General features: G+C 41.1%; 1 protein-coding gene across 4 annotated transcripts in view; it reads right to left on the reverse strand.

The window, feature by feature from the left end:
• The window catches only part of DYM (dymeclin), a 467,512-nt gene that overhangs the window by 96,238 nt on the left and 356,773 nt on the right, over nt 1-14,501 (reverse strand). For all 4 annotated transcript variants that reach the window (XM_060173849.1, XM_060173845.1, XM_060173848.1 and 1 more), the window contains one exon: nt 8,962-9,144. In XM_060173849.1, coding sequence (XP_060029832.1) covers nt 8,962-9,144 — 183 coding nt within the window. The remainder of the gene's footprint in view (nt 1-8,961; nt 9,145-14,501) is intronic.

Raw genomic sequence — 14,501 nt, forward strand, 5'->3', positions numbered from 1 at the left:
AGAAGCCAGACCTTCCACCTTCTGCATCCCACAATGACCCTGGGTCCATACTCCCAGAGGGATAAAGAATAGGAAAGCTATAAAGGAAGGGGATGGGATACGGAGTTCTGGTGGTGGGAATTGTGTGGAGTTGTACCCTCATATCCTATGGTTTTGTCAGTGTTTCCTTTTTATATATATATAAAACAAGGTAGACATCTGCAGACCTGCTTCACCATTTATGAAGTGACCCCCCACACACACACACACACAGGTGGGGGTCTGGGGACTCGAATCGGAATCTGTGCATGGGTTCTTGCACTTCATACTATGTGCGCTTAACCCAGTGTGCTGCTGCCCAGCCCCCAGGTATGAAGAAGATTGAAAGAAAAGTAATCTAATCCGGGAGGTGGTGCAGTGGTAAAGCGCTGGACTCTCAAGTTCCTGAGTTTGATCCACGGCAGCACATGTACCAGAGTGAATATCTGGTTCTTTTTCTCTTTCCTCCTATCTTTTCTAAATAAATACATAAAATCTTAAAAAAAAAAAAAAAAGAAAGCAATTAGAATCAGATAAGACCAGACAGATGCAAAAGTTCTGAAAGAGAAGACAGAGGCTTGCCACTAAGATAGACAATGTAGATTAGAAAGATGAAGATTGAAAACATGACATTGGGTAGCTTTATTCCTCAAAGATCTTGATAAATCTTGGAAAACCATGAACGCTCCCCACCCAGCCTGGAACTTGAAAGAGATACACTTATAAGCAATATAAGAAAATGAATATTATTTTAGCACTGGTAGGCTCATATCTGGGTTGATATTCTTAGACCCAATAAGACATCAAGAGACTTAAAACTGTAATAGGCCACACTTGGCAGCAGATTAATTTAAATGGATAAAAGGGCAGGAAAAGGGGCACGTCAATGCCATGGTCACAGGCTTTTGTTTTCCCTGGGAATCTTCAGAGTAGTCTCAAGGCTACTCAAACAACAGCCTGGATGTGAGAGATGGAGATCACAGGCAGATGCAAAGCCACTCAGCTTTGAGACCATGTTCCAAACAGAAACTTCTGTGACAGTCTCAGCTTCTAGTTCCCTGAAAAGAATAGGTCTGGCTAGGCTAGAAGTTTATTCATTCAAGGCAGCCCGAAGCTATGGCATCTCATCTTGTATTTATCATCCATTCAGAGCCCTCCCAGTCCAGGCTCAATTTGACAACCAAATTCATGACTCTAGTAGTGCTGCCTAAACACATCATCAGATTTCTAAGAGTCAGAGCAAGAATCATCTTGTAAAACAGGGAAAGGTTTTGTTAAACTTTTATTCAAGGAACATGATGGATCTTAAACTCAGTATTTTACTCTCAAAAGTGATAGCAGAAAGAAACTAGTAATGAATGCGGACAAGTCCATGCGCAAGCCAGACAGAAGTGGCTTGCTGGAAATAAAATGCTGGTCTATAAAATTTGCTGATTTTTGCTCAACACTATAATCCTTTAGACTGTTATTAGGAGGAATGGATAAAGGCTTTGTCTTTTCTACCTAGAAACACTCTTTTCTGGATAGTTTCTTCAAGAATTAAAATCAGAGCAGGGACTGCAATCAATCCTCTGGGAGACCCCGCTGTGGACCTGCCTTTTCCCATGGAGATAGCTACCTTAATACTTGATGTTTTCTCACCAAGCATACAACTCCTATTAACAGACTATAGGCTATAGTTTACTCAGTTGGAAAAAAAAAAGCATTTCTTTTGAAACACAAGGTAGGGATAAGTGGGTGTCCCTTGGGCAATCATCTGCTTCACGATTTTATTAGTATTACTTGTCAGTTTTAAAAGGAGAAGCTCATACCAATTTAATTCAAAGTTAAAAAGAAGGGCATGAAGAGGCTAGGAGATTGCACAATAGTTATGCAAAAAGCCTTTCATGCCTCAGGGACCAACGGTCCCAGGTTCAATCCCCAGCACCACCATAAGCCAGAGTTGAGCAGTGCTCTGGTAGTGGGAGTGGGGGGACAGACAGATAGACAGGTATGGAGAATGCAAGGTTAACTAGCTCAGACTGGACTTGCATGCCTGAGGCTCCAGCTAGGGTGTTGTCACATATGCAGAAATGGTGTTCTGACTTCTCTTTCTCATGTGAAACTCTTTATATGAAATAAATATGACAAATCTTTTAAAAAAGAACAGAAGACACAAAGAAAAGCCAAAGGTTATTTTAGAACTGAAATAGTCAAAACTCTTTTTTTTTTTTTTAAGTGAAGTGAGAGGGTTAGAGAAAATCCATCTGGGGAGCAGCTTGAGGATGTTCTCCTGTACCTTAAATATCAACAATCTCCATAGGAGTACTGGAGAATACAGGTGGGACTCTAATTAAAGGCTAGAAGTGTCAGGTCTAACTCTGATAAATGAACATGCTCATATGAAAGGTGTTTATGCTTCTTCCTGATTGCAATGATGACAACTGTACCTATCTGCCTCAATTCTGTTAATGAAATCTAAATGATATTAATTTAGGAAAATGTCAGCATGTTTCACAATATTTTGTTTTGCATAAGCAGCAACCCCTTGCTACATAGTTAAGAAAACACAAGGTGGGGGTTGCATAATGGCTATGCTAATAGACTCTCATGCCTGAAGCTCCAAGTTCTCAGGTTCAAATCTCTGCACATCCAGTAGTTGTGGGGGGGGTGGGGGTGCAGTTGCAAGGGGTGGGAGTGGGGATAAAATGAAACACGGGAAGTCTGTGAAGACATCAGTTACAAGGACAGCAAGGAGTTTTAATTTCTTATTTCTGTTCACCAACGGCTGTCACACCCCAGTGTTGTGAGCAAATCAACAGGCAGATTTGCAATGTATACACAGTTGTGGTCATACTTGCATAAGTGTGTGGGTTCCAGAGTCCTTAGCAGTTGGTGGACCCTATGTGCTAAGAGTCTGGAACCGGAAGCTAGGTACGCCTAAAGCTGATCTCAGCTAAGTATCTTATAAGATTATAAGCATGCAAGATTCTACAGGAATGACCAAAAAATTAACCTACTTTGGTAAGTTGCTAAGTATCTTAAACTTGCTCCGGGCTTGTGTCTTGTATGCGCATGTGTGTGTTGCTGCTACCCTGAAAGGAAGTGGGGCTTTTTGCTTCAGATGACACACGTCCCCTTTCTCCCTACCCCAACTTAGCCTCTTGCTGACCTTTTTTTTTTTTTTTTTTATGGTGGTGTGGGGATTGGAGCCTCAGTCATGGAAGTCTTGTGCATAACCACTAAGCTATCTCTCCCCCATCTGCTTAGTCTATTTCTACTTCAGCTTTTACAACCCATGCAGACAGACCCACAAAACCCAGGCAACCCCCCCCCCCCCCCCATCATCATCAGGTTATCACTAGGCCTTGGTGTCTTCATGACGACCCTACTGCTTTTTCTTTTTCTTTTCTATTTTTTTTTGCCTGCAGGTTTATCACTGATGCTCGGTGCCAGCACTATGAATCCACTGCTCCTGGAGGCCATCTTTTTTCCATTGTTGTTGTTGCTGCTGCTGCTGTTGTTGGATAGGACAGAGAGAAATTGACAGAGGAGAGGAAGACAGAGTACAGGAGAGAAAGATAGACACCTGCAAACCTGCTTCATCACTTGTGAAGCAAGTCCCCTACAGGTGGGGGAACTGGGGGTTCGAACCAGGATCCTTGTGTTTTGCACTATGTGTGCTTAACCCAGTGCATACTGTCCAGCCTCCTAACCCCACTGCTCTTGGTATGCAATCCTTTTTACTGTCTTTTTTTTAATATTTATTTATTTATTCCCTTTTGTTGCCCTTGTTGTTTTATTGTTGTAGTTATTATTGTTGTTGTCGTCGTTGTTGGATAGGACAGAGAGAAATGGAGAGAGGAGGGGAAGACAGAGAGGGGAGAGAAAGACAGACACCTGCAGACCTGCTTCACCACCTGTGAAGCGACTCCCCTGCAGGTGGGGAGCCGGGGTTCGAACCAGGATCCTTATGCCGGTCCTTGTGCTTTGCGCCACCTGCGCTTAACCCGCTGCGCTACAGCCCGACTCCCTTTACTTTCTTTTTAATAGAGATAGAAAGAGATAGAAAGAGAGGAAAAGAAGGATAGAGAAAAAAATAGATATGCCTGCAGCTCAACTCTACCACTCATGAAGCTTCTTCCCTGCAGATGGGACTCAGGGCTTGAACCCAGATCTTTGTGCATAGTAACAGGCATGTTCTACCTGGTGAGCCCCTGTCTGGCCCACCTGGGGCCCTCTTGTCTGAGGACACTGAGTCTATGGCCACACCTTAAATACACCCAATCTCGTTTGAGGACACTGACTAGTTCACGAAATAACACTTAATAACAATGAATTAGGGGACTTGCAAGGAAATAACTCTTGGGCAGGGGCAGATAGCATAACAGCTATGTAAAGAGACACTCATGCCTGAGGCTCCAAAGTCTCAAATTCAATCCCCTGCACCACCATAAGCCAGAGCTGAGTAGTGCTTTGGTAAGAAACAAACAAACAAATAAATAAATCAACCAAATTTTTAAAAAATGAGATAACCATTTGACTACACAAGGAGAGAGAAGGTGGAAAGGAATAATGGAAACAGAGTCCGGCGGTAGCACAGCGGGTTAAGCACACATGGTGCAAAGCGCAAAGACTGGTTTAAGGATCCTGGTTCGAGCCCCCAGCTTCCCACCTCTAGGGGAGTCGCTTCATAGGCGGTGAGGCAGGTCTGCAGGTGTCTATCTTTCTCTCCCCCTCTGTCTTCCCCTTCTCTCTCCATTTCTCTCTGTCCTATCTAACAATGATGACATCCTCAACAACAACAATAATAATAACTACAACAACAATGAAAAAGAACAAGGGCAACAATAAGGGAAAATAAATAAAAAAATTTTAAATAAAAAAAAGAAATAATGGTAACAGATATCTGGTAGTTCTGAGCAGTTTCTACACTCAGAGTGTCCGATATCATTACCCTAGACACAGAAAATCATAAACCTTCATAATGTAGGGTGAAGAGATCAGAAAAGCTTCTGAAAATATTAACTGATATATCAAAGAAGAAGAAAAAAAATAAGATTTTATAAGTGAAAAATTAAAATTCTATTTAACATGCACCTTTTCCCCGGAGGGATACTAAAGTACATTTTGATGACATGGAGTACTATGGCAGGGAAGAGGAAGATGTCGGAGCCAAGGTGAGCCAAAGGGGACAACAGGTGAAGGTGAAGGAAGCTGACAGCACAGTGCTGGAGCTGGAGCTGGAGCTGGAGCTGGTCAGGAGAGTCAGACAGAACTTGGCTGTGGCAAGCTTTGGAGGCAGGACACAAAAAAAATTCATAGACAGATCTGTAACTCAACAGAAAAATTGCTAAAGGACTTGAATAGGAAGTTCGCAAAAAGAAGAAACCCAGACAAAACCTTCAAAGAAGAACTAATACCTCTACTTTTAAAAGTCTTCCAGAAGATTGAAGACACTGGAATATTCTCTTCTATCTTCTATGAAGCCAACATCACTTTGATACCAAAAGCAGACAGGGACACAACCAAAAAAGAAAACTACAGACCAATATCTCTGATGGACATAGATGCTAAAATATTGAACAAAATTCTAGTCAACTGGATACAGCACTATATTAAAAAAGGATTGTTCATCATGACCAAGTGGGGTTTATCCCAGGGATGCAAGGTTGGTTTAATATATGGAAATCAATCAACAGGATCCACCACATCAATAAAAGCAAGACCAAAAACCACATGGTCATAACAATAGATGCAGAGAAAGTCTTTGACAAAATACAACATCCCTTTATGATCAAAACGCTACAAAAACAAAAAAAGGGAATATATGAAAAATTCCTGAAGATAGCAGAGTCTATATACAGCAAACCTATAGCCAACATCATACTCAATGGTGAAAAACTGGAAGCATTTCCCCTCAGATCAGGTACTAGACAGGGCTGCCCACTATCACCATTACTATTCAACATAGTGTTGGAAGTTCTTGCCATAGCAATCAGGCAGGAGCAAGGAATTCAAGGCATACAGATAGGAAGAGAACAAGTCAAATTCTCCCTATTTGCAGATGACATGATAGTATACATAGAAAAACCTAAGGAATCCAGCAAGAAGCTTTTGGAAATCATCAGGCAATACAGTAAGGTGTCAGGCTACAAAATTAACATTCAAAAGTCAGTGGCATTCTTCTTTTCAAACACTAAGTTAGAAGAAGTGGAAATCCAGAAATCAATTCCTTTTACTATAGCAATAAAAACAAATCAAATATCTAGGAATAAACCTAACCAAAGAAGTGAAAGACTTGTATACTGAAAATTATGAGTCACTACTCAAGGAAATTGAAAAAGACACAAAGAAGTGGAAAGATATTCCATGTTCATGAGTTGGAAGAATTAACATCATCAAAATGAATATACTACTCAGAGCCATACAAACTGAATGCTATCCCCATCAAGATCCCAACAACATTGTTTAGGAGAATAGAACAAATGCCACAAATGTCTATCTGGAACCAGAAAAGACCTAGAATTGCCAAAACAATCTTGAGAAGAAAGAACAGAACCAGAGGCATCACACTCCCAGATCTCAAACTGTATTATAGGGCCGTTGTCATCCAAACTGCTTGGTACTGGAACATGAATAGACACACTGACCAGTGGAATAGAATTGAGAGCCTGGAATTAAGCCCCCACACTTATGGACATCTAATCTTTAACAAAGGTGCCCAGAATATTCAATGGTGAAAGCAAAGTCTCTTCAATAAATGGTGTTGGAAAAAATGGGTTGCAACATGCAGAAGAATGAAACTGACCACTATATTTCACCAGATATAAAAGTAAATTCCAAGTGGATCAAGGACTTGGATGTTAGACCACAAACTATCAGATACTTAGAGGAAAATATTGGCAAAACTCTTTTCTGCATAAATTTTAAAGACATCTTCAATGAAACAAATCCAGCTACAAAGAAGACTAAGGCAAGCATAAACCTATGGGACTAAATCAAATTAAAAAGCTTCTGCACAGCAAAAGAAACCACTACCCAGACCAAGAGACCCCTCACAGAATGGGAGAAGATCTTTACATGCCATACATCAGACAAGAGGCTAATAACCAGAATATATAAAGAACTTGCCAAACTCAACAATAAGAAGACAAATAACCCCATCCAAAAATGGGGAGAGGACATGGACAGAATCTTCACCACAGAAGAGATCCAAAAGGCTGAGAAACACATGAAAAAAATGCTCCAAGTCTTTGATTGTCAGAGAAATGCAAATAAAGACAACAATGAGATACCACTTCACTCCTGTGAGAATGTCATACATCAGAAAAGGTAACAGCGGTAAATGTTGGAGAGGTTGTGGGGTCAAAGGAACCCTCCTGCACTGCTGGTGGGAATGTCAATTGGTCCAACCTCTGTGGAGAACAGTCTGGAGAACTCTCACAAGGCTAGAAATGGACCTACCCTCTGATCCTGCAATTCCTCTCCTGGGGATATAGCCTAAGGAATCCAACAAACCCATCCAAAAAGATCTGTTTACACATATGTTCTTAGCAGCAGCACAATTTGTAATAGCCAAAACCTGGAAGCAACCCAGGTGTCCAACAACAGATGAGTGGCTGAGCAAGTTGTGGTATATATACACAATGGAATACTACTCAGCTATCAAAAATGTTCTCTGTTTTCAGCTGATCTTGGATGGACCTTGAAAAATTCATGTTAAGTGAAATAAGTCAGACACAGAAGGATGAATATGGGATGATCTCACTCTCAGGCAGAAGTTGAAAAACAAGATCAGAAGAGAAAACAGAACCTGAACTGGAATTGGTGTATTGCACCAATGTAAAATACTCTGGGGGGAGGGGGTAGAATAAAGGTCCAAGAAGGATGACAGAGGACCTAGTGGGGGTTGTATTGTTATATGGAAAACTGAGAAATGTTATGCATGTACAAACTATTGTATTTACTGTCTAATGTAAAACATTAATTCCCCAATAAAGAAATTAAAATGTTTCTGAAAGACATCTTGGCAACATGTGTTAAGTCTTGAAAATATTAAAACTTGGAAGCAAAAACTATTACAATCATAAAATTACACCAAAAGTATAGCCAAAACTGATGAGGTTAAGAGTTATTTACAAACTATAAATTAGGAAATAATGTCAAGTGCTAGAATCAGAACAAGCAGTTATAGAACCTGGCAAGATAAGTCACTTGAGAAGGCATCTGCTTTGTCACAGGTGCAACCAGGTTTGAGCCCTTGGTCCCAGTAGCACTGGGGAAGGCTTTGTTGCTGTGGTCTCTCTTTGTTTGTATCTGAAAATGCCATCCTGGAGCAGTGAAGCCCCAGCAGCAGCAACAACAATAACAAAAAGGAGGGTGGATAATAATGAAATAATGGTTAAATATACCTCATTATATTAATCATTTAAAAATTTTATTTATTTATTATTCGATAGAGATTGAGAGTAATTGAGAGAGGAGGGGGAGACAGAGAGACAGAAAGACACCTGCAGCTCTACTTTACCTCTTGTGAAGCCTTCCCCCTGCAGGTGGGGACCAGCAGCTTGAACCTGGTTCCTTATGCACTGTAATGGATGTGCTCAAACAGGTGCACCACCACCTGGCCCCTTCCTCTCTCTCTCTCTCTTTTTAAAATTTTACCTTAGGACATTCATATTGAGATTATACTGGTGTTAAATGTGAATTTCCCCCAAAGAATTGATAATACCACAAATATTGCTAGTGATTTAGATGTTAAAAAATGGCAGAATACAGACCTGTACAAAGCATAATCTCTATGAGCTAAATGCATGTGTAATACATATGCATAAGGAATGTGACAACTGTAGCAGAATAGATAACAAATACTTGACTGAAGACTTATTGAAGTTGATCTAGGCCTGCTAAACTCTCTGCTTTAATAGATTAAAAGGTTGTACTATCTCCACATACACTTACCAGATCAATATTTTGCATTATGTCCTGAAATGAAGGGTGAGTTCTAAATTGTTCAAAGAGGTCTCGTTTGTAAAGCAGTGCATATACCAAGTTTGGGTTGTGATGAAGAGAATTTGTCAGGCAGGAATTGATAATCTCTAACATCATTCGAATCACTTCTTCAATGACATTGAGGTCTTGTGCCTGAAAAAGAAAGAAGGCCCCAAAGAGGTCATTATCTTCCCCTTTAACATAAAATTAATCAGAATGAGAATAACTGCTTAAAACTTAACAATAGCATTAAAGTGATCAAGTTAAAAACCAAACCAAACCAAACCAACCAAACAAACAAACTATATGAGACTATTTTTGTAAACCCCAAGGTTTTAAGATAATTCCAAAAATTAAAAGTTTTGTTTTATAGAGACCCCCCAACTCTTCATCTGCACTACTCCAGCCTTTAGGTTCATGATTAGCCAACAACTTGTTTGGCTTTATATGTTAATTCTCTTTTCAGCCACCAGGTTCCAGATGCTACCATGATGCCAACCAGACTTCCCTGGACAAACAACCCTCACCAATGTGTCCTGGAGCTCTGCTTCCCCAGAGCTCTTCCCCACTAGGGAAAGAGAGAGACAGGCTGGGAGTATGGATCAACCAGTCAACACCCATGTTCAGCAGGGAAGCAATTACAGAAGCCAGACCTTCCACCTTCTTAATGACCTTGTGTCCATACTCTCAGAGGGATAAAGAATAGGAAAGCTATCAGGAGAGGGGATGGGATACGGAGATCTGGTGGTGGGAACTGTGTGGAGTTGTACCCCTCTTATCCTATGGTATTGTTATAAATAATTAAAAAAAAAAAGACCTACACAAAATTAAAGTGGTCATTAGGGCCTTAGCAATTCCAAGTAAAGTATCTAATTCAGTATTACCTCCTTTCTATATACTGCTACTTAAACTTTCATATTTATAGATAAAAAGTCTATTGTTTTGTCTCTTTCTGTTGTGCAGTTAGCACTCTGGGAATCTAAACATGAAAGCAAAATTCAAAGCCAACAAATTTCTTGGAAGAATATGGAAGGAGCAAAAATACAGATAGATATAATAAAATTTCCTTCTTTTCCTGAGTTTTTGAAATCATTTTTGAAGGTTGAAGCAAAAATTGTAACATGGTCTGATACAGTTTTCAATGAATGTAAAAAGAAAAAAAAAATACCAAAGGCATTTTTATTATAAGCCAGGGAGGGAAAGAGATTTTTTTTCTTTTTTCTTTTCTTTTTCTTTTATTTATAAAATCTAAACACTGACAAGAACATAGGATAAGAGGGGTACAACTCCACACAATTCCCACCACTGGAACTCTGTATCCCATTCTGTCCCCTGATAGCTTTCCTATTCTTTATCCCTCTGGGAGCATGGACACAGGGACATTACTGGGTGCAGAAGGTGGAAGGTCTGGCTTCTATAATTGCTTCTCCGCTGAACATGGGCAATGACAGGTCAGTCCATACTCCCAGCCTATCTCTCTCTTTCTCTAGTGGGGCAGGGATCTGGGGAAGTGAGGCTCCAGGACACATTGGTAGAGTCATCTGCCCTGGGAAGTCTGGTTGGCATCACGGTAGCATTTGGAACCTAGTGGCTGAAAATGAGTTAAGATAGAAAGCAGAGCAAATTGTTGACTAATCATGAACCTAAGGGCAAGAATACTGCAGATGGAGATTTGGGGTCTCCATTCTGGAAAAAGCTATTAGGTCTATTTTAGGTATATTCCAAGGGGCCTATGACCAACTAGTTCTTGCCTGTGCCTGACATCTAACATGCAGGTGACCTAAGCTAATTTTCCTTTTAAACTTTGAGAAAGAGAGAGACAGAAAGAAAGAGAAGACACCAAAATACTACTCCACTACTCATGGCGTTTCCCTTCATGCAGGCCATGGTGTTCTCAAGTAGAGTCAGGCAAATCACGCATTCTCCTGGGTGAGTTCTCTCCCAATCCCTAGGCTTTATAATTTTAAAATTTAAGACCGCATGACCTTGAGCGCTCCACGTGGAGACAGCTGGGTTGTGGTTGGTTGACTCCCCCCACACACACACATACACAAGGTGCTGTTCTCCCTTGCAAGACCGCCAGATCTCACACACCCTGCCAGGAGACAGTCTTTGATTTTAAATGAATCCATTATCATGCACTGCTATTATTGATAGAGTTGGATATATTTCTATCTTGTGATTTTTTTCTTTTAATCAGTTAATAGCTGTGTGACATGCTATGCAAGTTCAGCTTAATGAACAATAATCGTTCACTTTGGTGACAACTTGGACTGTTTTTTGGTGGGGCAGTTTGTCTCAGTTCCCTGTGGCTGGGGATTGGACAATCTATTTTTATGACAGCTCACATGGCTGGCCAATGGTGCCAGCTATGAGCTGGAGGTGCAGCTGGGGACTATGGGCCAGGGTCTTCAGTTCTTCCACATATGAACTGTTCTGGGCTATATGAGTTTCCTCACATAATGAAACTCCCAAGACAAATGATGATGGAAATCACTTAATGTCACCACTACTTCGTTTTGCTGGGGCCTCATGATTTCACTGATTTCAGGCAATTTTTTTTAAGTGAGAGAAAGAAAGGGAGGGAGAGGGACAGGGAGAGGAAGAGGGGGAGGGGGAGGGGGAGAGAGGGGGAGGGGGAGGGAGGGAGGGAGACTCACCAGCCCTGGAGCTTCCCTTTAGTTCCATAGTACTTCAATATGGTTCCAGGGTTCCAGCTTGGACTGGTCACATGGAAATCACATGCTCTATCCTGTGAGCTATCTCTCTAGGCCTCTCTCTCTCACTCTATCGTTGAAGAGTGGCAAAGTTGCTGATGAGGAGTGGGAGATATTTTAGTCAGCTTTGGAAAATATAATTGGCTGTATCTCTAGTTACCATCCTTTGTTTACAGTTCTCCTCTTCCAACCCTCTTTCCCATTTTCAGTCCCTGCTGAATAAAAAAAAAGTGTTTGGGGTGCTGGGTGGGAAAGCAGTGCTGTAGGGGTCTCTCTGTCTGAAATCAAGGGAATGGAAGGATTGTGCAGGTGTGAGGTCCTAGCATAAACAAACACCCCTAATCATTTGCATCTGTCTTTTACAGACAGATGCTGATTCATTTTATCCTGGCATCTATTTTTTGAGTTTTTTAAAATAATTTTATTAGTGATTTAATATTGATTTACAAAATTACATGTTAACAGGGGTATAATTCCATACCATTTCCACCACCAGAGTTCTAAATCCCCCACCCCTTTATTGTAAGCTACAGCACTTTTCCTAAGGCCTGTCATCTATTCTTACCACTGAAAAGTTTACTACATACATGACTATTTTTTTTTGTAGATAATGTCTTTTTTATGTTTTCTGGTCTTTCTTCCTGTCACTCAGGCTATTATTAGGACTTGTGCATGCATGATTCCCTAACTCCTAGTAGATTGTTTTTTCTTCTTTTAGGTAAAGGACAAAAAGCAGACAGAGTGAGAGAGAAAAGGTGAGAGACTACAGCACTGCTTCACTGCTCATGAAGAATCTCCCATGCAGGTGCTACTATGTGGTAGCTTAGGCCTTGAACTCAGGCCTTTACACTTGGTAAAGTGTGCACTCTACTGGTGTGCCATCTCTCAGTTCTTCCTTCTTTCATCAGTGCAAGGTCAGGGTGAACCTAGGGCTTCATGCATGGAAAGCATGACTTCTTGGGGCTGGGTGGTGGTGCACCTGGTTGAGCGCACATGTTACAATGCACAAGGACCCAGGTTCGAGCCCCTGGTCCCCACCTGCAGGGGGAAGCTTTGAAAATGGTGAAGCAGTGCTGCAAGTGTCTCTCTTTCTCCATCCCTATTCCCTCTTGATTTCCAGCTGTCTCTATCTAACAAATAAAGAATAAAGAGAAAGAAAGGGAGAAAGGAAGAAAGAAAGAAAGAAAGAAAGAAAGAAAGAAAGAAAGAAAGGGTGAGTTCTCCCACTGTGCCATCTCCCAGGCTCCTACTTTTCATTCTTCAACTCTCTTCAGTTTTATAATCATGCATCTAGGTGTTAATTTTTTAAAATGTATTCTGCTCAGTATTCAGACTATACTTTGGGCTTGACAGCCTAGTCTTCTTAAAAATAATTTGTGTAATTTTCCTTTTCACCATTACCTTTTAATTTACTAAGCTTCCCTGGCAGTACTCAGGTTAGAATTTATTTTGTCAACTAAGCTTTCAATGCAAGTGATTATTCATTTTTAAGTTTTCTAAAGCTTAACAGAGAGGGATTCTAATCTCTCCCATAGTCATTTCATTTCTCCCTGCTTTTATTTCGTATCCATTCTTCTTTACAAACATTGTATTATCTTTTCACTCATCTTTGAGAATGCCAAACATGCTAGAGTCATTTCAAAATTTTCAAATCCTGGCTGAGTAACTGAACAGATGCCATTTGGGGGGTTGTGTATGTTACTTTGTTATAGCAAGCTGCTCATTAAAACACTGAGAGTAGGAGATGGGAGGTCGCACAAAGGGGAAAGCACACAAGTTGCCATACATGAGGAACCAGGTTCAAGCCCCAGGTTCCCACCAGTGTGTGTGTGGGGGCTTCACGAGCCTTGGAGCAAGCTATGGGAATCTCTCTCTCAGCACCACTTCATCTCCCAATGGTTTCACTCAAATAGAGTTAGATAGAGATAGCGACAGAGATGGGAGAGAGGAGAGAGATCCCACAGCACTGAAGCTTTAACTGGTTTTTACTGGAGGAAATGTTATTTTTATTTTTTTTTTATTTTTGGCCTCCAGGGTTATTGCTGGGGCTTGGTGCCTGCAGTATGAATCCGCTGCTCCTGGAGGCCATTTTTTCCCATTTTTTGTTGCCCTTGTTGTTGTTATTGTTGCCATTGATGTTGCTGTTGGATAGGACAGAGAGAAATTGAGGGAGGAGGGGAGAAAGAGAGGGAGGGAGAGAGAAAGATAGACACCTGCAGACCTGCTTCACCACTTGTGAAGTGACCCCCCCCTGCAGATGGGGAGCCAAGGGCTCGAACTGGGATCCTTAAGCCAGTCCTTGTGCTTAACCTGCTGTGCTACTGCCTGACCCCCAGGAAAGACTGTTAAAGACTGTTGTTGTCTCAGGGATACATTGTCACATCTCCTCAAAGTATGTGCCAGCCCCCTCTCCTGCCACCAGTGTGTCCTTTCTTTCCAGGATGTTCCTTAGTGACCCCAGATCTGCATGCACAGGTAAAGGCTTTATACATGTTCCACCCTGTATGTTCCCTTGCTCTGTTTTCCAAAAACCACCTATCAGTAGAGTCAATGTCTTTTTCCTTTCAGCTATTTTCACTTAGTCTGTTGCCCTCCAACTTTATCCACACTGTGACAAAGACAAGATTTCAGCTTTTCTTATAATTCCATTGTGTGTATATATTGCAACTTCCTTGTCCACTCATTTGTGGCTGAACACTTGGACAGTTTCCAAATGCTGGCTATTGTAAACAGGGCTTCAGTGACTGTAGGTGTGCACACGTCATTCAGAATTAGTGCTGCTGTGCTCACTGG

This window comes from Erinaceus europaeus, chromosome 15, assembly GCF_950295315.1.
Source record: "Erinaceus europaeus chromosome 15, mEriEur2.1, whole genome shotgun sequence".
In the NCBI taxonomy this organism is placed as follows: Eukaryota; Metazoa; Chordata; class Mammalia; order Eulipotyphla; family Erinaceidae; genus Erinaceus; species Erinaceus europaeus.